This window comes from Panthera uncia, chromosome B1 (assembly GCF_023721935.1).
Source record: "Panthera uncia isolate 11264 chromosome B1, Puncia_PCG_1.0, whole genome shotgun sequence".
Lineage (NCBI taxonomy): Eukaryota > Metazoa > Chordata > Mammalia > Carnivora > Felidae > Panthera > Panthera uncia.
In genome coordinates, this window is record NC_064811.1 from 92,328,097 (window position 1) to 92,354,528 (window position 26,432).

A 26,432-nucleotide genomic window follows, 5' to 3' on the forward strand; every position below is an offset into this window, starting at 1 on the left:
ATTTACAACATACAAAGTCTCCCAAATTCTATTTCCCATTCTCCCTTTCTTCAGAGGCACTTAAGATGTGTCATAACAAAACAAGAAAAAAAGACAATGTTCAAGATACAGGCAATTCGAGCTAGGAAATAGGCAAAGTTTATTTTTTTTTTAATTTTTTAAAATGTTTATTTACTTTTGACACAGAGAGAGAGAGAGAGAGAGACAGAGTATGAGCGGGGGAGGGGCAGAGAGAGAGAGGGAGACACAGAATCTGAAACAGGCTCCAGGCTCTGAGCTGTCAGCACAGAGCCCAACGTGAGGCTCAAACTCACAGACTGCGAGATCATGACCTGAGCCGAAGTCGGACGTTCAACCGACTGAACCACCCAGGTGCCCCTAGGCGAAGGTTAATTTTAAGATGCCAACTATACAGTGTAGATTAGAACAGACAGATGGAGGACATAGGAAAGAGATCCAAGGGGGAAAAAAATGAACTAACAAAGTTTATCTAATAAGTTTGTGTAGATTCCTGTATTGAAGGGTATTTTATAAAAAGCTTTTCAAGTATGTGAAAAATCTTTACTCCAATATTCAAAGAATACTAAACAAATTTTTAAAAATGAGACAATTAGAAACTAAGAAAAAAAATCCAAAATTATAAAAGAAACAAAATATAACCACAGTATATTGTTTCAGCTGTGAAAATATTACAATATTTATAATACAAATGTTGAACATCTATTTATCTAAAAATGATATAGTTATACTAGGAATCTGAGAGAATATAAAGAAGGAATTCAGAAATAACTTATTCTACTTAACATAGCCAATCATTAGTTCTTACTAAAAATAGTGTAAAACCATGATAATAAAGAAAAGCAACAAGATTCATTATTAAAAAGAACTAAAGGAAAACTTACGAGTTCTGTCTCCAGAAACCATGAAAAAAAAGCACTGATAGATCTGATTACATAAATATTAAAAATGCATTTCTGCAGAAAATCATAAACAGAACCAAAACACTAATACATTAGGAAAAATGGCAAACGGTTAGTTTTCTTAATATGAAAAGAGCTCCTACAAATCAAATATACAAATAACAGATAGAGAATGTTGTATGCCACAAATGTAAAATTTAATGGGAAAAATTTAAGATCAAAATAGAAAATATATTATTACAATATTGAAAAAATATCAATAAAATACTGTAAAAATGTCAATTCTCCTCAAGATTTACATACACAATGAAATTCCAATCAAATTCCCAGCATGTTTATGTACATGTGTGGAAATTATTAAGCTAATTCTAAATGTATATGGAAATGCAAAAAGCTAAAAAGAAGAAAGTGGGAAGATTTAGAGATGCATGAAAACACATACTTTGTAAGATATGAAGACTTCCAAAACTACAAACCAATGAATCAGAACAGAAACCAAAACTGGACCTGAAATATAAGGACACGTGATTTATACAGCAAAGGGGGAAACATAAAAGGATGGAGAAAAGATAGCCTTTTCAATAAATGGTGCTAGGTCAACTGAATGTCCATATGGAAAAAATATGAAACTTTATCCACATCTCAATACATAAAAAATTGTACATCAAAGTGTGAAAGGCAAATAATAAAGCTTCTACAAGATAATATGAGAGAATATTTTCTTTCCTTTTTCCTTTTTTTTTTTTTTTTAGAGAGAGAGTGTATCTGAGCAGGGGACAGAGGGCAGGGGGGATGGGGAGAGAGAGAGGGAAAGAGAGACAGAGAGAGAGAGAGAGAAAGAGAGAGAGAGAGAGAGAGAGAGAGAGAGAGAGAGAGAATATCCCAAGCAGGCTCCACAGTCAGCACGGAGCTCAATCACGCAACCCTGGGATCATGACCTAAGCTGAAATCAAGAGTTGGATGCTCAACCACTGAACCACCCAGGTGCCCCATGGAGGAAAGACTTCTTAGACCTAAGACAAAAAAGCACTGATCATAAAGGAAAGGGTAGATAAATTGTATTATGTTAAAAATCATAAACTTCCATTCATCAAAAAGCATCATTAGGAGTAAAATATAAGACAGAATCAGGGAAGGTATTTGCAAAGTATTCAACTGACAATGAGTATATATCCAATATATAAAGGATTTCAAAAATTAATTAAAAAGATAAACACATGAATTAAAAACTGAGGAAGAAATCTGAACAAATACTTCATCAAAGAGAATACAGAGAAGGCCAATAAGCATCTATAAAGGTCCCAACCTCACTGTTAGGCCGGAAAATGCAAAGTAAAACCACAATGAAATACCACTACATATCTACCAGAATAGCTAACATTCAAAACACAAACTGTCAGAACCAAGCGTTGATGAAGATATAGAGTGATGGGGACTCTCATACACTTCTGATAGAAATGTAAACTCTTAACAACCATTTTAGGAAAGCAGTTTGGCATTATATACTAAAAGCAAAGATATGCATATCTGGTGACTCAACAATCTCACTCCAATAAAGTATAATTAACAGAAGCGCATGGCAGCACATGAATGTTCCTATCAGCGTTATCCATAACAACCAAATGCAAACAACTGAAGAATGGATCAACTGGGGAATATTCATACAACGGACTAGCACACCAGCAATGAAAATGAATAAACTACAGCTACAGGTAACAACAGTGATGAATTTCAAACGTTCAATGTTGAACAAAAAGAATGAGACACAAAAAATACATTGCATATTACTCTATTTACATCAAGTTTTAAAAGCACAATGAATATATGGTGTTTTAAGTCAAACTAATGGTTATCTTTGGAGGGAACAGAAGGAGTAGTAGTTGAAAGGGAGTAGAAGGGGACTTCTGGGTGGAGGTTACATGGGTGTGTTCACTTCGTGGTAATCATTAAGCTGTGTACTTATGGTATGTACATTTATTTTGTATGTGCATCACACTTTAATAAAAAAGAAAAAAAATTTAATCTCTTTGACATTGTTTCAAATATATGCATATTGTTCTCTCTCTATGACCTCTATTTGGAAGCAATGAGAAGTACCTGGTGTCACAGTGAAGTGGGGGTGGGGATAATAGAAGAAAAGAAAAAATCTATAGCTGTTAAATATATTTTCTAAATGTGATCTATTTGCCATTGTCATGAATCCCTAGTCTTTTCTTAAATGAAAAGTAATCCTTTAAATTCCAGGTCCTAAAAGGCAGCAAATCTTTCAAATAAAATATTTTTCTCTTATTTAGATTGATTTCAGATATCATGCTTCTTATCAATTTACTAAACTCCTTTGTAACTTACATTTGTTCAAAGATTTAAATATAATCTGTTTATAAGATTTAACACTTACATAAAGAAAATGATTTGGCAAGGTGCAACTAGAAAAAATATTTTTACCTGCAAGAAATCAATCTGCGTACAAGCGCTAGTCAATTTTGGTGTCAAAAAACAAGAGTCCGTCATGCAGTTTCCATACTCAATACTATCTGGAAACTGACTGCATTCTAGCTGTGAGTTGTGTCCTCTGACCATCACAGTGCTAGTGGCTGATCCTTTCACTTGGTGCCCTTGAAACTCAACAGGCTACAAGTAAATTATTAAAAATGAGTATTGCATAAGTATATATTGATATATAGTCACAATGTATATATACACAGAAATCACAATTCAGCTCTATTAAATATTACTTAATGTAAGTAATTACTAAGTGACCAATACTAAAACCAGGAAAGACCCCTATTATCCTAATATGTTAATTATGAAATATAATTCAGTTATTGATTTAATTCAGTTCAAAATGAATAAGTACTAATTTTTTCATTATAAGCATAAAAGTATAGTTATAATGAACTAATTCCACCAGAAAGATGTGGAGCAGCTCACAGTTTGTGAGTTCGAGCCCTGTGTCAGGCTCTGCGCTGATGACAGTTTGGAGCCTGCTTCAGATTATCCCTCCCTTTCTCTCTGCCCCTCCCCCACTTGCTCTCTCTCAAAAATAAATGAATAAATTAAAAAAATCAGAAAGATGCGACACCTGGGTAACTCAGTTAAGTGTCCAAGTCTCGATTTGGGCTCAGGTCATGATCTCATGGTTGTGAGACTGAGCCCCCAGTCGGGCTCTGTGTGGGACCTACTTGGGATTCTCTCTGCCCCTCCCCTACCTGTGCGTGCTCTTTCTCAAAACAAATAAACATTAGAAGAAAAAAAAACAGGAAGACACAGTTGCTCCTTTCTCTATGCTTCCCCTGTACATTATAAAATTTTCCATTATAGACTTATCACATTATAGTACAACGAAGTTTCTTCTCATCTATATACTACCTATACTGTAAGCTCCTTGAGGGAAGAGACCCTTTTGTTTCATGAGGATATAATGTGCATTTAACACTGTCTTTGGCATATAGGAGACAGTCAATAAACATGATAATAGGAAAGAAAGTAAGAGAAGAAATACAAGAAGCATTTTCCTTTGTTTAGGCATTTTGTACACTATCAGGCTTAATAGAGGAGGGATGGGGGCTCCCAGAAGATCTGATCCTATTGCTCTGAGACCAGAGGCCTAAGAATAGGATGCCAATCTAGGCATGTACTTCAGGGAGGTACTGTCATCTCCTCAGAGACTTGATCAGTTTTCAGGCTCCAAATGGCTTTCTCTGCTGCCCCCTTGAGGGCTCTAGGATTTTTACTCCTCACAGGGTGACCAAACCTACCCAGAAAGTAGGAAATTAAGATTGCTAATAGAGCCAAAGGAATGTACATAAAGGACAAATTTATTTCTAACTCATAAATGAACAAAATTATAATAGTACATGATCTGAATATTCTCTTATTAAAAATGAAGATTCTAAATCATACATTTGAGAGGAAAATCAAATCTAAATTGCCCCTGTATGGGACTTTTATTGAAAATATCCTGAATTGGGGCGCCTGGGTCGCTCAGTCGGTTAAGCGTCCAACTTCAGCTCAGGTCACAATCTCACAGACAGTGAGTTCGAGCCCCGCGTCGGGCTCTGGGCTGATGGCTCAGAGTCTGGAGCCTGCTTCTGGTTCTGTGTCTCCCTCTCTGTCTGCCCCTCCCCCGTTCATGCTCTGTCTCTCTCTGTCTCAAAAATAAACATAAAAAAAAAAAAAAAATTTTTTTTTTTTAAATTAAAAAAAAAAAAAAGAAAATATCCTGGATTATGAAGCACACACATTTCAATAAAAAAGTCTCAATTGTTAAAGACTGTATATTTCCGTTTTGTTTGATGGGGAATACACATTCTCCACAAGAACACAGATGCCTTGTTTTCTATGTTTCTAAGTGGATCTCTTCTGTAGAGATCTATTGGGTTTAAGAAACAGAATCGGTACTTACAAAACTCAACTATTTATATGCTACTTTCTCTATCAATTTTTGATATGCAGTAGGTGGAACTACTTAGACCTTGGTTTATATATACTTCTACAGAAGTAGAAGTGGTAGAGTAGACTATATGTTCATAGCTATAAAGATCTCTATTTTGTTCTCCACAGAACATTCATTAATTATACTTAATTTATCTTCCTGTCCAACCCCTAGGGCATCCTTCACACACACACACACATATATATATACACATATACACATATACATATATCCTTCATATATACATATTTATGAGATGCATTATTATTAGTTCATGAGTAAAGAGAAAGGGCTGAGAAAGGGCTCAAGACCAAACAAAGGCTAGCAGTCATTAGTTACTCTTGCTCTTAAAACCAGGTTAATTCATTATGCTCACTAACCTTCTACCTATGAAAACTCTGATAGTTGTATAAAAAACAGCAGGAAAAGATAGTAGATTAGAAAATCAAAGTTCTTCACAAGTTTTACCTTAGGATCACAGGTTTTTCTCTCTAACTGTTTAGGAATAACATCTAGAAAAGTAGCCTCTTCTTCATCTCCCAAGGGAAAGAACTAGAATAAAATATCAGTAAGTGTGTTAGCTACAATAGTTCTGTAGGTGGTTCATGGGTTAGATGGGAAAATACTCCCAAATCTTAAAGTTTCCCATTTGAAAATACATTTGCCATTTCAATCTTCTGTATATACATATGTATAAAAGGTACCCCTGGCAAAGGAGTTCTCTAGCAGATAAGGCACTATGCTAATTAATTTTAAAATTCAGCAATAAAAAAATTCTAATTCTAAAATTTTAGTTGAATGTTTTAACACTAGAAAAAATTGTTGAGTACCTAATAATTATCCATCAAACCTAATATTTAATGCAAATGCAGATTATTTAATTCAAAAATTAGTATGAAATCAAAGGAGGAAAAATTGTAAACAGTGTTAACATTTTATCTAAAGAATGAATCAGGGCGCCTGGCTTGCTCAGTCAAGCACGCAACTCTTGATCTCAGGGCTGTGGGTTGTGAGTTCAAGCCTCAAGCTGGGTGTTAAGCCTACTTAAAAAAAAAAAAAAAAAAGAAGAATTTTCTAGCAACCATAAAACACAAGCTATAGACAACAGAAACTAGTCATTTTTAGTTCATCAAATGACTATGTAAAATAACCATGATTTCTACTATGATTTAGATAGAAAAATGAATTCAAATGAGAAGCAATTTTTGTTTAAAAAATATGGAGAAAAATATTTCCCCAACAGACAGAAGAGATAAATTAGTGTATTTCTTCAAATAATGGGAGCTTTCCATTAATAACAAAATACATTAACACATCTCCCAACGAAGTAGTTCTTGAAAACTTTCAACTCTTATTTTATTTTTTTTATCAACTCACATTTTAGAATTAGAATTTTCTAATACAGTGAATTTAAAAAATCAATTAGCACAGCACCTTCTCTTCTGCTTTGCTATGTGTAGCTAATTATAGAAATAAAGTGGCAGTGTCATTAAGTGTATCCTCAAAGAGGACCCTAATTTAAAATTTTGAAAGTTCTTTCTATCACTAGTGTACATGAAGAGACTGCTTCAGAGGGTTGTAGTACAAAACGCATTACATAAATCCAAATATATTCCTATATTAATGCTACAGATTTAAATAATTTTTTTTTGCAAAAGACCGTAAGACCTTTTTCATTACTGTTAAAATTACAATGCACTTTTTAAAAAACATGTAATTATTTACTTATTTATTTATTTAGAGAGAGAAAGCGTGAGCAAGAAGGGGCAGAGAGAGGGAGAGAGAGAATCCCAAACATCTTTGCACTGTCAGTGCAGAGCCCTATGCAGGGCTCAATCTCATGAACTGAGAGATCAGGACCTGAGTCTATACCAAGAGTTACATGCTTAACCAACTGAGCCACCCAGGCATCCCAAAACATGTAATACTCGTTTTAAGAGGAAACTCATTCTGGAGGAAAAAACAGTGATATTGTTTATTTGCAGTTTATACTTTGTGATAACTGTTCTTGAAAGGGTTAAATCCTAATTTTTCAAGTGAAAGAAAGCATTAAGAATATGATCATATATGGCCCCTGGGTGGCTCAGTCAGTTAAGTGTCCCACTCTTAGTTTCTTTTAGCTCAGGTCATGACCTCATGCTTCGTGAGTTCACACCAGTAGCGTGGTTCCTGCTTTGGATTCTCTCTCTCTGTCCCTCCCCTGTTCCCGTGCATGGTGCACCCGCTCTCTTTCTCTTTCGAAATAAATGAACTTAAAAAAAAAAAAAAAAAAAAAGAGGGGTGCCTGGGTGGCTTAGTCGGTTAAGGGTCCGACTTTGGTCGGATCAGGTCATGATCTCGCCGTCTGTGAGTTCGAGCCCCGCGTCAGGCTCTGTACTGACAGCTCAGAGTCTGGAGCCTGTTTCAGATTCTGTCTCCCTCTCTCTCTGACCCTCCTCTGTTCATGCTGTCTCTCCCTGTCTCAAAAATAAATAAATATTTTTAAAAAAAAGTGACCATCTATAAGCTAAATTATGCAGTTGCTAATTTTGATTTTATACATTTGCTCTTATTATATACATAAAGGGTGAAAAATGATTGAGCCACCACAATATGAATTTTATTTCTTATGTTTTGTTCTCTTTTAGGCAAAGGAGTTGCAGGTGTGGCTGTAATTGTCAATGACAATTCTTGGATTAAGTAATGCTTACAAAGTTTACAGACTTAGTTTTATAATAAAAGATTTGTTATATAACCAAATTGCATTGACCACACAGGCATTGGTACAAAAGATAGCAGGATCATCTAAATAAGTATAAAGGAGCAACTAATTATAAATGAGATTGAAAACTAGTGGTGCCTGGGTGGCTCAGGCGTTAAGCATCTGACTTTTGATTTTGGCTCAGGTCACGATCTCACGATCATGACCTTAAGATTCTCTCTCTCTTCCTCTCTCTGTGCCCCTCTCCTACTTACACACATACTGTCTCTCTCTCTCTCAAAAATAAATTAATTAATTAAAAAATAAAAAATAAGATACATGAGACTGAAAACTGACAATGTAAAATACAAACATAAAATTATATGCCATACCTATATATACAACTATAATTTCTGGCTACTTTATAGTTTAAAAATGAACATACCTGCAAAGACTGAAGTGGTCCACTTGGTTTGACTTCATTTTCTTTTATAATCTTAGGAACAGAATATTAATATAAGAACAACTAAAAGGTAGTAGTAAGTTACAAAAAATACATAAATTTCAATTAGACATAAGAAATAAAAGAACACCAGCACTAATAATCAAGGAAGTAAAAAATGTTAATGAAACACTATTTTACTTAGCAAGAATTGAAAATATCTTAGTACTGGTGAATGTAGAGTGAAATAAATATTCATATTGTAAAACAGTAAGACTTTTAAATTTGACAATATATATCAAGAAAATTGTTCTTAGCCTTTCAAGCTATCAGTTCCACTTCTGGGACTCACATCTAAGGAAATAACTTAAATGTAAGCAATGATTTATGTGCAAAAACATTTACTAATATTTTATTTATCCTAGCAAAATGCTGGAAATAACCTAAATGTTCAAAATAGGGCACTGCTTGTCCAAAGCACAGGATATCCATAGGACGGAATAGTAAGTAACCTCTAAAAGATATATTTAACTGCTGGTCAGTACCCAGTAGCAAGCCGCCAATGCCAAACTCTGTTCCGCAGGATGGGGTTTATTTATTAAAGTTGTCAAGAATAAGATTGGTTTCAAGAGATACCAAGTGAAATTTAGAAGACAAGAGCACAAAACTGATTACAATGCTTTGAAATGCTGGGCGATTCAGGATAAAAATAAGTACAACACACCTTAATACAGGGTGGCAACTTGTGTAACAAACAGAGATCTCATTTGTCAGATTGCTAATGCCCCTAAAGGAGATACGATAGTTTGTGCAGCTCATGGGCATGAACTCCCTAAGTATGGTGTGAAGGTTGGCCTGACAAATCATGCTGCAGCATAGTGTACTGGCATGCTGCTGGTCCACAGGCTTCTCAGTAGGTTTGGCACGGACAAAAGTCTATGAAGGCCAAGTGGAGGTGACAAGATGAATACAACGTGGAAAGCACTGATGGTCAATCTGGTGCCTTCGTCTGCTATTTGGATGCAGGGCTTGCCAGAACCCCTACTGAAAATGAAGTTTGGGAGGCCCTCAAGGGAGTTGTGGATGGAGGTTTCTCTACCCTCATAGTACCAAAAGATTCCTTGGTTATGATGGGGAAAGCAAGGAATTCAATGCAGAAATACATCAGAAGCACATCCTGGGTCAGAATGCTGCAGATTAGATGTGTCACTAATGGAAGAAGACTAAGATGCTTACAAGAAACAATTCTCTTGGTACATAAAGAACAATGTAACTCCAGGCATGATGGAGATGTATAAGAAAGCTCATGCTGCTGTACAAGAGAATCCAATCTTTGAGAGAAGCCTAAGAAAGAAGTTAAAAAGAAAAGGTGGAACCATTCCAAAATGTCTCTTGCCCAGAAGAAAGATCGAGTAGCTGAGAAGAAGGCAGCTTCCTTAAAGTGCAGGATCGGCTGCTGAGAGCTAATAAACCAAACCATAATTTTCTTTGAAGATTTTTCAGATTAAAGATAATAATAAACCTATTCACCAAGCAGCTAAAAAAATAAAATAAATTAATAAAAGATATATTTAATAAGTGTTTTAATGATGTGAGAAATACATTAAGGGGATAAGATATAAAACTATTTGTACACATCAAGCTAACCATATTTTTAAAAATAGGCCAAAAAATCCTGGAAACACTAATAATAATTATCTCTCAGTAGGTTGTTTTATTTTTTCTTCACTTTCTTCTATAATTAAAAAAGAGAAAACGTCAAGATTATTTAAAAAGAAAAACAGTAACATGGAAAACAGAGTAAGATACAAAGTGGGGCAAATGAAACATTTCACTTTCTTTTCTTTTAAATATATCTTCTCGAAAAAGTGTCATATGAATTATCCCTCCAAATATGCTAATAGTATCCCCACTGAGAAATAAGAATTTAGATTTATTCTAATAAATTAATTTCATTCTAGAATTTCAATGTATCTAATTAGTACTATTATTTTTATATTACTACAATGGTTCCCAAACTGTTCAAGGTACTTTGGGGTGCCACAGGAAACTCAACATGGGCTCCATAAGATATTTTAAATTTAAGGGAAATACAGCGTCATTTGACCTCTATTGAATGAACTACTAACTCAAGGTAGTTCCATTTCAACAACAAATCTTATGTCATTTCTCTCAATGGCACCTTGTAAAGCTAAGTTTTCAGAAATTGCTATGATAAAAAAAAAAAATCAATTACCATGAGAAAAACAACGTGAACTAATTATTCTAAGGTTTGAGAAGCTGAGCAGTGCCCAACAAATGCATACATTCTATCAGTGATTGTGTTTAAAAATAAAATGCTTACAGCAACTTCTTAACACATCTCTAGAGGCAAGGGAAACAAAAGCAAAAATGAACTCTTGGGACCTCATCAAAATAAAAAGCTCTGCACTGCGAAGGAAGCAATCAGCAAAACTAAAAGGCAACCGACAGAATGGGAGAAGATATTTGCAAATGACATATCAGATAAAGGGTTAGTATCCAAAATCTGTAAAGAACTTATCAAACTCAACACCCAAAAAACAAATAATCCAGTGAAGAAATGGGCAAAAGACATGAATACATATTTCTCCAAAGAAGATATCTAGATGGCCAACCGACACATGAAAAAATGCTCAACATCACTCATCATCGGGGAAATACAAATCAAAACTGCAATGAGATACCACCTTACACCTGTCAGAATGGCTAACATGAACACCTCAGGCAACAACAGATGTTGGCGAGGATACAGAGAAAGAGGATCTCTTTTGCACTGCTGGTGGAAATGCAAACTGGTGCAGCCACTCTGGAAAACAGTATGGAGGTTCCTCAAAAAATTAAGAATAGAACTAACCTATAACCCAGCAATTGCACTACTAGGTATTTATCCAAGGGATACAGGTGAGCTGTTTCGAAGGGGCACATGCACCCCAAAGTTTTAACAGTGCTATTGACAATAGCCAAAGTATGGAAAGAGCCCAATGTCCACTGATGGATAAGTGGATAAAGATGTGGTATATATATACAATGGGGTATTACTTGGCAATCAAAAAGAATGAAATCTTGTCATGTGCAACTACATGGATGGAACTGGAGGATATTATGCTAAGCGAAAGTAGTCAGAGAAAGGCAAATATCATATGACTTCACTCATATGAGGAATTTAAGATAGAAAACAGATGAACATAAGGGAAGGGAAACAAAAATAATATAAAAACAGGGAGGGGGACAAAAGTAAAAGACTTAAATATAGAGAACACAGAGTTGCTGGAGGGGTTGTGGGAGGGGGGGATGGTTTAAAAGGGCAAAGGGCATTAAGTAATCTATTCCTGAAATCATTGTTGCACCATATGCTAACTAACTTGTATGTAAATTAAACAATAAATTTAAAAAAATAAATAAAATGTTTACAGTAATCATTTCACTATACATATATCAAATCATTATGTTGTACACCTTAAACTGATCACAATGTTATATCTTTTATATCAATGAAAATGGAAAAAATAAAAAGCTCACTAAATTACTAGGACATAATACTTACTATGTTGTTTAATACTACTAACAACTTAATAAATGGAACTGCCAGGTTTGGTTTTTCTTTTTTCCTTTTAGCCAAGGGATATAACGAAAAATATTCTGATACAAGGTGTGGGACAGTCATGAAGCAAGATAGCTTGGAACCCTTTATATTACTGTAATTTCATTACTAATGACAACATTCTATATCAAAATATAAGAATATGCTGATAAGAAAAAAAAAAAAAAAGACGTACCTGTTGAGAATCCTGGTTCAGATGAGGAAACTTTGGTAAAGTTTGTGAAACTACTTCAGTCAATGGTTTCCTAGCTATAATAGACAAAATGAAATTATTTTATTCATCATACATATAGTAGTGTTTTAAACTTTTTAAAAACTTATTTCTAGGGGCACCTGGCTGGCCCAGTTGATGATGACAACTCTTGATGTCGGGGTTGTAGGTTCAACTCCACACTGGGTATAGATACTACTTAAAAATAATAAAATCTTTGGGGGTACCTGGGTGGCTCAGTCGGTTAAGTATCTGATGCTTGATTTCAGCCCAAGTCATGATCTCATGAGAGATCAAGCCTCCATGCTGACAGCACAGAGCCTGCTTAAGATTCTCTCTCTCCTTCTCTCTGCCTCCCCCCACCTCCCACTTGCACGAGTCTGTGTACGCTCTCTCAAAATAAACATTTAAAATAATAACAATAAAATCTTTAAAAACCACCTAAAACTGAATGAAACAAGGAATACAACTTAAATTTGAAGATAAGGTAGTCTTCATAATTGTTGAATATGGATTTTGGATATTTGAGGATTCATTGTCTATTCTCTGTATGTTCAAACATTTTCATGATAAAAATTTTTAAATAAGATTTTTTTTGGTTATGTTCTAAGTCAGTACTAGAAATGCTTCCTTTTTTCAAACTAATTGAAAAACTGAGTAAACAGCTAATAATCTATACTAAAAATTCTAAAAATGAAACATTAACTGTTAGAAGAAAGCCAAGACCACCACTATACAGCTGCTATGTGCAAACACGGAAAAGAAAAGAACTTCATGCTATTTCTGGGTCTATTTTAAACCCATTTGACTATGGTTTGAGAAAAAAAACTTCAATTATTTCCAAAGTGTATTATGCCAGACACTGGGAAAACAGCAGTCCCTTGAAAAGAGAGAGCCACAGAATAAACAAACCGCATAAATTCAGATTATGATACAAAAGGGCATCATAAAGGTTGATATGACAGAGACTAATGTAGATATGATGATTGGAAAGCTCTCTTGTGGGAAGTGATATTTAAGTTGAGATCTGAATATAAGAAAAGGCCACCAGCTATGCCAGGGGTAAAGGTGTTGAGACCAAAGGCACAAGTAAAAAGACTCTGAAAGAAGTTGACAAGTCTACTGAATACAAAGGACATGGTGGCCAGGCCATCCTACCTTGTTTCAAAATAGGATTTTTTTTTTCTTAAAGAAAAGTGCATATTCAATCATTTCAATTCCTTCTAAAGTCACCAAGACTATAATTTTTTAGTCAATTGTTACTTATGGTTTCATTATTTTCCTGTTAAAATTCAGAATACATTAAATGAAATAAAAATAAGTGGATCTTGGAACTTGATGCTATTTTTAAAAAGATTTTCATGCACTGCATGAAAATTGGTGTGTTTTCCTTGATTGCCTTCACTCAAGAATAAAATTCTAAATTAACATTTCAAAGTTGTTCTCAATTATCTCATAAAAACTTTAACCTACCGAAGAAAATCTTTTTTTTTTTTTAACACATTCACACATCCTAAATTGGTGGTAAAACTGACTCATCTCTAACTCTGTATTAATTTCCTCAGATTGTCTTAAGAAAACCAACATTCCTTTTTGAAGAAATACATTTATATCAGAAAACAAATACAGTTAATCTTCCTTACTCACAGATCTTACCTACGCACTAAAATTTATTCAGAAACCCCAAATCAATACCCTGTTTTTGAGGTCGTTTGTAGACATACAGAACTACAAAAAATAAGTTGCCCGACATATACATTCCCAGCTGAGGTAGAACAAGGCAACACTCTGCCTTCTTGAGCTCTCATACTATAAACAAGTATCCTTTTTGTCATCTACTTAGCCCATGTTTTTGTATTTGGGGGCTTTTTGTAAGGGACTGTGCTATTTAAAATGTTCCCTAAGCATAGTGCTGTCTAGTGTTGCTAAGTGCAAGAAGGCTGTGATGTCCCTACAGAGAGAACATATGTTAGATGGGTTTCTTTTTTCTTTTTTAAGTTTATTTATTTATTTTGAGAGACAGAGAGAGAGTGCAAGCAGGGGAGGGGCAGAAAGAAAGGGGGAGAGAGAGGGAGAGAGAGAGAAAAAGAGAGAGAGAGAGAGAGAGAAAGAGAGAGAGAGAGAGAGAGAGAGAAAGAGAATCCCAAGCAGGTTCTGCACTGTCAGCACAGAGCCTGATGTGTGGCTCCAACTCACAAACTGAGATTATGACCTGAGCCGAAAACCAAGAATTGGACGCTTAACCAACTGAGCCATCCAGGCGCCCCTAGACAGAGGTTTCTTTCAGACATTAGTCATAGTGCTGTTCACTACAAATTCAATGTTAATGGATCAACAATATATATTGTCTTCAAATGGAAACACAGATAAAAACAAGATTTTGATCAGTTGATGAAAATGCTTTGACCAGAGGCTTGAAGGAATCTACCCCTAAAAGCAATGACTCATTTTTCACTAATTCAGTGTTTATGTTGATTTTATAGAATATAACTACCACAAATAAGAAGAATCAACTGCAATCCTCTTTTTAACTTGATGAGAAAAAAGATTTCTTAAAACTAAATTCTATAATTCTCAAGTCTTCATACTAGGGATTTACATCCTTATGTGATATTACATAATCATATCTACCCCTACTTATTTTTCATTAAAATTTCTTCTTTCTTTTTAATTTTTAGAAAACAAACTATCAACTGCCATCAAACAACTACATTTTTTAAATTAAATTAAATTTTATTTTTACTTTATTTTTTAATATGAAATTTATTGTCAAATTGGTTTCCATACAAGACCCAGTGCTCATCCCAACAGGTGCCCTCCTCAATGCCCATCACCCACTTTCTCTTCCCTTCCACCCCCATCAACCCTCAGTTTATTCTCAGTTTTTTTTTATAGTTTTTAAATTTTTTTAACGTTTTTTTAAATTTATTTTTGAGACAGGCAGAGACAGAGCATGAACAGGGGAGGGTCAGAGAGAGGGAGACACAGAATCTAAAACAGGCTCCAGGCTCTGAGCTGTCAGCACAGAGCCCGACGTGGGGCTCGAACTCACAGACCATGAGATCATGACCTGAGCCGAAGTCAGCTGCTTAACCGACTAAGCCACCCAGGCGCCCCTATTCTCAGTTTTTAAGAGTCTCTTATGGTTTGTCTCCCTCCCTCTCCAACTTTTTTTCCCATTCCCCTCCCCCATGGTCTTCTGTTAAGTTTCTCAGGATCCACATGAGTAAAAACATATGGTATCTGTCTTTCTCTGTACAACTTATTTCACTTAGCATAACACTCTCCAGTTACATCCACGTTTCTACAAAAGGCCATATTTCATTCTTTCTCATTGCCAAGTAGTATTCCATCGTGTATATAAACCACAATTTCTTTATCCACTCATCAGTTGATGGACATTTAGGCTTTTTCCACAATTTGGCTATTGCAAACAACTACATTTTAAAGAAACATTATCAGGGGTGCCTGGGTGGCTGAGTTGGTTAAGCCGGCCAACTCTTGGTTTTGGCTCAAGTCATGATCTCACAGTTTGTGAGTTCGAGCCCCTGCTTGGGATTCTCCTTCTCTTTCTGTTCCTCCCATACTTGTGCTTTCTCTACCCCTTTCTCTCACTCAAATAAATATATAAACAAACAAACTTAAAGAAACATATCAGTACATATAATAATTTATTCCTATTTTCCTCAGGAATCCTTGAGATATTCAAATAAGAATTCAATTTTAACTTTTCTTTGAATATCATAAAGTACATTGTTCATTCACATTCATATGTATATAATATTTGCTATATTTACTAATATGTTCTATAATAGTTTTTCTTTAAAAAAAATGTTGCTGTTGGCAACATACCATAAGCAAAGTCAGAAGACCAATGCCATACTGAAAGAAAATATCTGCAACATATATCATAGATAAGAGGCTAGTATCTCTAATATATAAAGAACTCTTACAAATCAATGAGAATAAAAAGAACAACACCCATTAAAATCTGGACAAAAGGGTAAGAAAATTCATGAAAAAAAGATACATAAATGATACTTAAACATAAGAAAAGATGCTCAATTTCACTTGTAGTAAGAGAAATGCAAATTTAAGTATACTGAATGCCATTTCTCATCTATTAGATTAGCAAAATTCAAAAGCTTGGTAACACACTATATTGGCAAGACTAGAGAAACAAGCACTCTCATACATTACTGACAGGGCTACAAAATGGATGGAATTTTGAAGTATCTAATAAAGTCACGCATTTACACAGCAAACCTACTGGGAATTTGCCCTGAAGACACACCTCAAACAATATGCAATACACACACACACACGGTTATGTATTGTCACATTTGTAATAGCAAAGTATTGGAGACAGGTTGCATAAATGATGGTTTATCCACAGCGGAGTATTACACAGATACAAACAAATAAAATGAGGATGTGTCCTATGAATTGATATGAAGTGATTTCCAGAATATATTAAGTGAAAAGTAGGTGCTAAAGAATATACAGACTTTACTGTCTTTTGTTGAATATGTGTGTGTCGGGGGCGGGGGGGAGGGACAAGAATTTAAACATGGAGCTGTTTATTTTTGCAAAAAAGAAACACAGGTATGATATATTGGTTACATATAGCAGGTGAGTAAGAACAGGATAAAAGGCTTAAGGAAGGCATATGAATTTATGTTTTTATACAGCTTTGACTCTTAACTAGGTTCATATTTTACATAGTCAGAAATAAAAATAAATCAACAAGGTTGCACAAAAAAACCCTCATACTGAAATATAAACAATAAACTTAACTATATTTACATCAAATGATACTACAATCACAGTAAAGAAAAGTAACCCAAGTAACTTGAACATAATACTCCAAATCTATATTCCCAGGATACATTCTAAAAAAAAAACCAAAAAAACAAAAAAATCAAAGGATTTGTGAACTTCACAAACTTGTAAAGGTTTTTTGCTAGTAGTGATACTAGTATAACAATTTGGAAGCTATTTGATGTGTATTGTATGTAGAATTGAGGTAGTATATATACGGATGTTGTTGGAACCAGGGCCCCTTCTCATTTTAGAAGTAAAGAAATATAATCATGAAATGGAAGGACAGGAAGAACCCTATGGTTTAGAACTGGAATTAGAGATATCAATATGAACTCATGATCATTTTTTAAAAGTATCTTCCAGCAGGGTGTCTGGGTGGCTCAGTCGGTTGAACCTCTGACTTCAGATCAAGTCATGATCTTAGGGTTCATTAACTCAAGCCCTGCTTCGGGTGAGTGTGAGCCCCACTTCTCTCTCCCCCTCTCTGTCTCTCTGCCCCTTGCTCACTTGCGCTCTCTCTCAAAAAAAAAAAAAAAAAAAGCATCTTCTAGCACACATCTAAAAATGTAAGACAGGAATGGATATTCACACACACATTGCTTATATATGCCTATATATGTTTATATATGCATAAAACATTTGCAGGATATCCTGGAAGGAAACTGTGGCTAATTCTGAGGACTGGACTGAGGGACTGCAGTAGAACTTAACTAGATTATCTATTAGAATTGATTTTACCAAGTACATGTATTACCTATTTAAATACTATGTAATTCTTACGTTTATTTATTTTGAGAGAGAGAGAGAGAGAGAGAGAGAGAGAGAGAGAGAGAGAGACAATGAGCAGAGAGGGAGAGAGACAGAGAATCCCAAACAGGCCCTGCACTATCAGCATGGAGCCCAACGCAGGACTCAAAACCACGAACCGTGAGATCACAACCTGAGCCAAAATCAAGAGTTGGACACTCAACCGACTGAGCCACCCAGATGCACCAATACCATGTAATTCTTTAACGTAGCCTCCAAAGCAAATACTTCTCATCCTTACAGTTATACAGAGAACAATCCAAAACAAACACACCAATCTAACCTTCAGGATTGCTGTCTGGCTCATATGTCTGCAGAGTTCCTTGTTGCTTAAAGGTTGTATTTTTCTTTTTCAATATTTCCAAGCCTTCTAAAGCCGTACTATGTTCAGACAATGACTGTAAAAGGGAAATGTTATTTACTAATCCAGAGAGTTCTGAAGGATTTCTAGGAATATTCCAGTATTGTTTGCTTTCTCCAACAGTTTCTACATCAATACGGTCATGGTCTAAACTTCTAATCCTTCCCAAATCTTCAGGTTCAGGAATACATGCTTCTGTGTCTTTGGAAATTGGATGCTTTTTTCCCAGAGGGTAAAACAAAGAATTAGAAACTTGGGTATTTGATTTATCAAGTGCAACACATTCTTCAGAGTGATTCTGATTGACATTTAATTGTTGGATACTGATATCACTGCTAGAAGTTGATGGTAAAACCCATTCACCGTTTTTGTCTAAATTACTTCCCATAACAAAAGGCTGAGGCTCCTCCTGGTCTGAGAATAGGCTATTTTCAGGAGTCTGATTAATGACTATATTTAAATGAGGAATATGTAAATTCGAGCTGACATCTTTAGATTTACTCAGTAGTGAAGCAGTATCATAGTTAATTCTCACTTTTTGAATAGATTTATTAGCATCTTCATTATTATCTACAAATACATCATCAGTCCATTCTAAGGATGAGTCAAAATTGCTTAATGTGTCACTGTACTCTTCTGTTCCTTTTCTAACGTTTTCAGCTTTCCAAGGTCCTGTGTCAAAACCCACATAAGCTTTATCACAAAATTGTGATAGAAGAGTCTCTTTAATAGGAAATGTCTTTGTAGGTTTATCCCCAATAGACGTTAAGAGAGACAAATGTTTACTGCCAACTTCTGTACAGATTATATCTTCACATCTCTTTTGAACATCTGGACTACTGTCATTAACCAAAGTTTCCTTTACATGACTCCCTGAATCCTGGGAAATTTTGTTGTTTTCCTGTGACTCCTCCTCAGTGTCACTGGTTTCAAAATTGTTCAGATTAAAAGTCACCTCCACAAGTGGCTGTGTTACATTGCTCATAGGTTTGGGAATACTATTAAGACTTTCACTATCAGTATTACTGTTAGAAAGCATGCTGGTAAAGTCATCAGAGACCCTAGAATTTTTACCTCTAGAAGATTCAATCTGTAGATGTTCAGATTCTGGCAGAAATGACACTGGCTGTTTGTACTCCTTTTCTGGTGTTCCACATATATTTATCTCCTGAGTATTTTCTCTAATGAGAACTGATCCTTTTAGACACATCTGGTCATTTTCATTAACAGGTATTTTATTATTTTTTTGAATGTCAGGTTCGGATAATAAGCCATCATTCTCTACATTGCTACAGGTAACTGGTATATGGTTGCTTTCACAGAATGAAGTAATTTCCAGTTCTACTTCCTGATCCCAAAATTGATCATTAGCATCTACTGGCTTGTCTTCATTATACTTTTTACCCTCTTCAGCACATGTTTCAAAGAACTGTATCTTTTCTTGTACCAAAAGGTCTCTCAAATTTAAATCTATATTGTCTCCCTGGGCCTTGGGTTTCCTTTCTATATTATTTCCATCTTCACTAGAAGAATGTACAGGCGAGCTCTGTGAGGATAAATACATGGCCCACCGGCTTTTATTTCTCACGTTTTTTTCTGATTGATGCTGGTCGTGTAAACTTTCTGTACTCTTCACGTCAGCACACTCTTTCTGTTCAATTATGCACTTTGGTTTAGTAGGAATGTTTATACTTCCTTGTAGTTGTATCTGAGGGAGATGTTCTGTAATCCCAGAATTTAGCTCCTTACACATAGTTGACTTGGACTTCAAAAGAGCTAATATATGTGCTTTGCTTCTGACGTTTTGTGAAACTCCCAAACAGTGAGATATCAAACCATCTTTTTTTATGGCCTCATTGGTCAGTAAAGAATCTGAATGCTTATTTACAGAACAGGCAGGAAAGCAAGAATAATTTTCTTCACATAGCATTTCTGGGTTACTCTTAAAAGATGGAGTAGAGACAACTGAAGAAAAACGTAAGCCATTTGCTTCTCTATTCCTGTAAGTGACAATGTTCTCAGGGTCTATTGGCATATTATTTATATCTTTCTTGCCAGCAGTAGAAAACAAAGGAGGTGTGCTGTACAAGGGAGAAAGAAAATTAGGGCCAGGTTTCTTAGCCTCAAGTGATGCAGTTGATTCACCATTTTCTGTAATCATCATTTTCTTTGGCACTTGACGTGGTCCTTGAAAACCCTAAAAATATTAAAACAATTATTAGCTGTCCCATTATCTACAAAGGAAGTGTAAAATGAACTGGCTCAAAAAAAAGGAAAGAAAAAAAAAGGAGTCTGTTTTACCAGGTACAGTAATAAAGATATAAAATCTGCTAAATTAAAATGTAAATGCTCATTTGTATTAAGATTTTTCTAATTAAGGTTTACTTCCCTAACCTAAACATATACTATGAAGTACCATTTTAATGATATAGAGTACAATAGCTTCAAATTCACTACTTCTTGGAACAATATTATAAATATATATTGACTTATTATTTTCAACAGATAAACTTACAGTAAACTTCCTTTTTAAACCAGCAGGCTGACATCCAAGGGATCGGCCAGAGGATAGAAACATCCTTGGACTTAACTCTGGTGCTTCTTTACTGACATCCTGCTTAATAGCTATACTTCCAGCAACTTTAACCTCCTCAACTGTGATTAAGTATCGGTCACCTTCTAAGTCATCTCCAGGCTTCACCTAAATTTTAAACAATACATTTTAAAGAACAAATAAGTTCTAAAACATAAATTCAAAATCACATATATCTAATTATTGGATTATGTGTTCCAGTAGGTCACTAACACTACTGGCAAGACACAATAGGTATTCGATAAATAATTGTTAAATGTATGAATCGATAACTAAGTCTTTATTTATTATTATGTACTAGTTAAGAAGCACAAAAAAGAACAATACAGCAAAAAAATTGTCACCAATTTATGTATCCAATAATACACATATGAGACCCTTTGTTGCATGCAGGAGGTACAATGACAAGCAGCACAAGTATGCCCTCTCTCAAGGAGTTCACCAGGAACTAAATGTAATTTTTTAAATTAGAGCTATTAAATAGCAATTATATATTTATTCTTATAAATTCAGATGAATTGTATGCTCATAATTATTACAAATTAAATATTGTTATAAATTATTAACTGAAATATTATAAATTAACTGAAATTGCTGAAATAATCATAATCCAAAAATGCATTTTAATTACTTGAATAAACAAAATATATTTTTTAAGATGTTTATTTTTGAGAGACAGAGAGACAGAGTGTGAGTGGGGAAAGGGGGAAGAGAGAGGGAGACACAGAATCCGAAGCAGGCTCCAGGCTCTGTCAGCACACGGCCCGACATGGGCTCGAACTCACAAACCATAAGATCATGACCTGAGCTGAGGCTGGATGATTAGCTGACTGAGCCACCCAGACACCCCATAAACAAAATACTTTTAAAAAACAAAACAGGGGCGCCTGCCTGGGTGGCTCAGTCGGTTGAGTGTCTGACTTCAGCTCAGGTCATGATCTCACAGTTTGTGGGTTCGAGCCCCACATCGGGCTCTGTGCTGACAGCTCGGAGCCTGGAGCCTGCTTCAGATTCTACGTCTTCCTCTCTCTCTCTGTCCCTCCCCTGCTCACACTCTGTCAATCTCTCTCTCAAAAAATAAACATTAAAAACAAAAAAATTTTTTAATAAAAAAACCCCAAAAAACATAGCACCTGCCACCATCTCTGTAGCATAAAAATAAGATTATTAACCCCTGGTAATACACAAAATCTGTGTATTATCTCAGACAATGTGCTTAGTCTTTACTCATTAGTAAATGATTTAAAATGAAATAACAGTAGTTAGGCCCAATTAAGCATCTATGGAGATAGTGCTTTTCCTCTTTATGATAAATATAAAGATACCACAACCACTATTAATATCACATAAAATTTTAGAAGATTTATGGGGCGACTGGGTGGCTCAGTCGGTTAAGCCTCCAACTTTGGCTCAGGTCATGATCTCACGGTTCGTGGGTTCGAGTCCCGCATCGGATTCTGTGCTGACAGCTCAGAGCCTGGAGCCTGTTTCAGATTCTGTGTCTCCCTCTCTCTCTGCCCCTCCCCTATTCATGCTCTGTCTCTCTGTCTCAAAAATAAATAAACATTAAAAATTTTTTTCTTTAAAAATTTTAAAAGATTTAACACCATGGTCAAAATCAACACAATGATAACAAGAATATGCATTTTAACACTTTTAGAATCACCATACTAAACTGCTAAGCACTTCACATACATTATTTCCAATTTTTAGACCAACACAATGAAATCTGTCTATTGTCTATATTTTATAAACAGTAGAGAAGTTAGACACAGAGAGAGGTTAGCTAGGAAGCATTTGAAAGCGGGACATGAACCCAGAATGACTTACTTTAATAGCCTTATTCTTTACACTGAAATATGCCTTTAGTTCCCTTTTTTTTCCCTCCAAAAGGGAAAAACAGAGAATATTTGAGAAAATATTATAAATAGGAATAATTTCACAAAATATTTCCCACTGTAGTTCTCAGCCTATCAAGATCATGTAATAGAGTTAGGCTATAGGGTCACTTCCTGGGTTCAAATCCCAGCCCTACCACTGTAACTCTATGAACATGAGCAAGTTACTTAACTTTTCTGTACTGCACTCCTAATCTATAAAAATCACAGGGTTGTGGAAAGATTAAATGAAACAATATCTAAAAGTTTTTAGCACAGAGTGTGGCTAATAATAAATGTTCAATAAGTACTAACTATAATTAATACTATAGTAACACTAATAGTAACACTAACAGTATTTGACAATATTCATAAAGGAAAAAAAGAGATGTTTTTAACTTAAATATAGAGATTTAGATAACTTAAAAATAAGATAGAAACATTAAAATACCTCAAGGCACTTAAGAAATATACTCTCCAAACATTCTCCTTTGTCATCATATAAAATTGCCTGTATTAAAACAAATGTTAAACAATATAATATTGCTTTTCTTAAACATCTTCAATAAACAGCAAATCAAAAGTTGTTGCATAAGTAATCATATAATGAAAGAATTACCCACTTTGTTTTGGACTAGAAAGTGTATTTCAGCGCACCTGGGTGGCTCAGTGAGTTAAGTGTGACTTCAGCTCAGGCCATGATCTCATGGTTCATGAGATAAAGCCCACATTGGGCTTGCTGCCGTCAGTGCAGAGCCTGCTTCAGATCCTCTGTCCTCGTCTCTCTCTGCCCTCCCCAATTTGAGCACACTCACTCTCTCTCTCTCTCAAAATAAACAAACATTTTTTAAAAAGTAAAAAAAAACGAAAAACAAAAACAAGGAAAAAAAGTGCATCTATCTCAAATGTTTCCTAAGCAACTATTCAGTCTTTGCAAGAGAGCAAAGGTATACATATAAGGAATTCACAAACTTAATCTCTACCAGAAGGATCTGGGATGGAACTGGAAAGAAAACAGAACTGGAATGTATTAGAGGGCAAAACAGAAGGCAAAATGAGTAAAGAGACTATGGTAATGGTGTGGCACAGAGCACCAGGGAGATGATCAGTGCTTGAAATAAGTCATCAGCACTGGGACGGATACTTGTTTATGAGGTATAAGGAATAAAATTTGAAGGAGAAAAAGGAAACTAAGGTAGTTATAACTTTCTGGCTTTCTCCTTGTTATCTCTAGACATTTTTTATACCAGTTTCTCCACTAGTCCCTTAAATATTACTGTTTCCATCACTTTGGAAAATAGTTTGGCAGTTGCTTAAAAGGTTAAACATGAGATGGCACGTGATCCGGCAATTCCACTCCTAGATATATATACAGAGAAATGAAAACATAGATCTTCACAACTTCACAAATATTGCACACAAATGTTCATACCAACATTACACATAACAGCCAAAAAAGTGGAAATGACTCATATGTATACCAATTGAAGAATGGATAAATAAAATGTGATATATCTACACAATAGACTATTACTGAACAATAAAAAGAAATAAAGTATTGACACATGCTTCAACATAGATGAACCTTGAAAACATGCTAAATGAAAGTAGTCATTCAATGAAAGAACACATATTATACAATTCCATACACGTGAAAAGTCCAGAATAGGCAAATCTATTGAGACAGTAAGTAGATTAGCAGTTGCTTAGGGTTGGGAGGTGGATACTGAGTAGTGACCATTAATAGGTATGGGATCTCTTTTAGGGGTGACAAATGTTCTAAAATTATATTGTAGCAATGGTCAGCAAAATTCTGTGAATATACGAAGAACCATTAAACTGAATACTTTAAATGGGTAAATTGAAAAGTTTTTTAAATGTTATCTCAACACAACTCTTTAAAAGATTGGTGTTTACAAAGGCCCTATCTTTTCCCTTCTGTTCTTTACATTCTCTACTCCATCCTTTGGCGATATCATCCACACAAACCAGATCATGTCATGCTTCTGTTCAAATCCTTCCAATGTCTCCACAGCTCCCAAAGAATAAGAACAAAAGTTCCTACAATGACCAGTAAGGCTTACATAATCCCCTTTATCTCCATTCTCACCCTTGCTCACCCTACTCCTTGTTGTTTGCCTAACTCACTAGCCATATGTATTCATTTAGTTTATTGGTTTCTTTCCTCCATGCTATTTCCATAAGTCAGGGATTTATGTGTTTTGCTCTCTCAATAGTGTGTAACTCATAACAGGTTCTCTGCTGTTAAATATCTGCTAAATGAATAGATGAATGTATTCACTCCAGGAATTTCAAATATCTAAGTGTTACATACTCCTAACATATCTATATCAGTGGCCCAGAACTTTCCTGAGTTCCAGGTCTCTAGAGACAATTACTTAAATGTTCCTAGGACAGAAAAAATTCAGTAAATTCAAAACAATGGAACTCAAAATCTTAATTTTTCCTCCTAAACTTGCTTTTTTTCTTTTTGAGATATCCTATTTCAGTACCATAAAAACAATACAAAAACCTGAAAGTCATTGTGAATTCTCACCTTTCACATCCAAGACCTTAAGATTCTATAATATTTTCATAATTTCTCCCTAATCATCCTTTCTCTACACTGTCATTGCTAATGCCTGGTTGGCCAGACCCCCATCACTTTTTGTCTACATTAGACTACACTCTTCCTAACTTCAACCTACACAGCTCAGAAGTTATGATACACATTGCTGCCAAAGTGATCTTTCTAAAATAGAAACATGATTATGTCACTCTTCGACTCCTAATTCTTCACTGGCTCCTGAAGCAGAGAAGACAAAGTCCTTCATTATATGACTCCTGACTGCCTCTTTAGCTATATTCTACAATTGTCCAATGTGAGTCCTTCATTCCAGGCATATTTAATTGCTTATAGTTCCCCAAATGTTTAATACACTTCCACACCGCCACGTTGTGACAGTTACACCATCTTTAGCTTCCGTCCCTCCAAGCTATCAATTCTGTTTACAAAACAAAACAAATCCTCAAAAACTATGCTTCATCTGGAAAGACTTCTCTGAACCAGAGTCAGACTTTGATGTCTCTCCTTTGTAATCTCATAGAACCCTAAGCATAACTCTTTACATATTATAATCTTATGTTCTCAGGTAAAAGCTCCTTGAAGGCAAAAACTATAATAGCAGTTACCATTTATTGCATTCTTACGGTGTGCCAGGTACTTTGATAAGAGATTTATACATTTTTCTTATTTTTCTTATTTAATCCTCAAGACAACTTAAAGAAACTATAGCCCTTGAGAGGCTAAATAACTTGCCAAGATTACGCAACTAGTAAGTGAAGAACCAGGATTCAAACTAAGGTTGTTTGACATTAACTGGTCTTCTACATTGCCTCCATATGTCTTATTTAACTTCTCCCACTGCCTACCAGCAACATATGTTTATTGAATGATGACTCAATTAATGGAAGATGAGTAACTGTGACAGTAAGAATTTGGATAGGTAGGGAAAAGGTAATACTAGTAAGAGAAATGGTGCAAGCAGTGGTTTGGATTTGAGAACAAGGCTGTAACTTAGGATCTACTAACTTTCTTGCATCACAGAAAATCCCTAGGACTAACTTGAATTTATCTTGTCTTCCTGTAACTTACCAATG

The 26,432-nt window shown here is 35.1% G+C and overlaps 1 protein-coding gene and 1 pseudogene across 6 annotated transcripts in view; one reads left to right on the forward strand and one right to left on the reverse strand.

Annotated features, from left to right (window-relative positions):
* Positions 1 to 26,432, reverse strand: part of ZGRF1 (zinc finger GRF-type containing 1) — a 91,168-nt gene that overhangs the window by 51,047 nt on the left and 13,689 nt on the right. For 4 of the 6 annotated variants that reach the window (XM_049631054.1, XM_049631053.1, XM_049631057.1 and 1 more), the window contains exons 4-10: positions 23,224 to 23,283; positions 20,818 to 21,003; positions 18,225 to 20,499; positions 12,275 to 12,348; positions 8,481 to 8,531; positions 5,824 to 5,907; positions 3,366 to 3,551 (exon numbers count right to left, since the gene is read on the reverse strand). In XM_049631054.1, the coding sequence (XP_049487011.1) occupies positions 3,366 to 3,551; positions 5,824 to 5,907; positions 8,481 to 8,531; positions 12,275 to 12,348; positions 18,225 to 20,499; positions 20,818 to 21,003; positions 23,224 to 23,283 (2,916 nt within the window). The remainder of the gene's footprint in view (positions 1 to 3,365; positions 3,552 to 5,823; positions 5,908 to 8,480; positions 8,532 to 12,274; positions 12,349 to 18,224; positions 20,500 to 20,817; positions 21,004 to 23,223; positions 23,284 to 26,432) is intronic. The other 2 variants (XM_049631055.1, XM_049631056.1) reach the window with 2 other exon arrangements.
* Positions 8,858 to 9,997, forward strand: LOC125923528 (60S ribosomal protein L5-like; annotated as a pseudogene).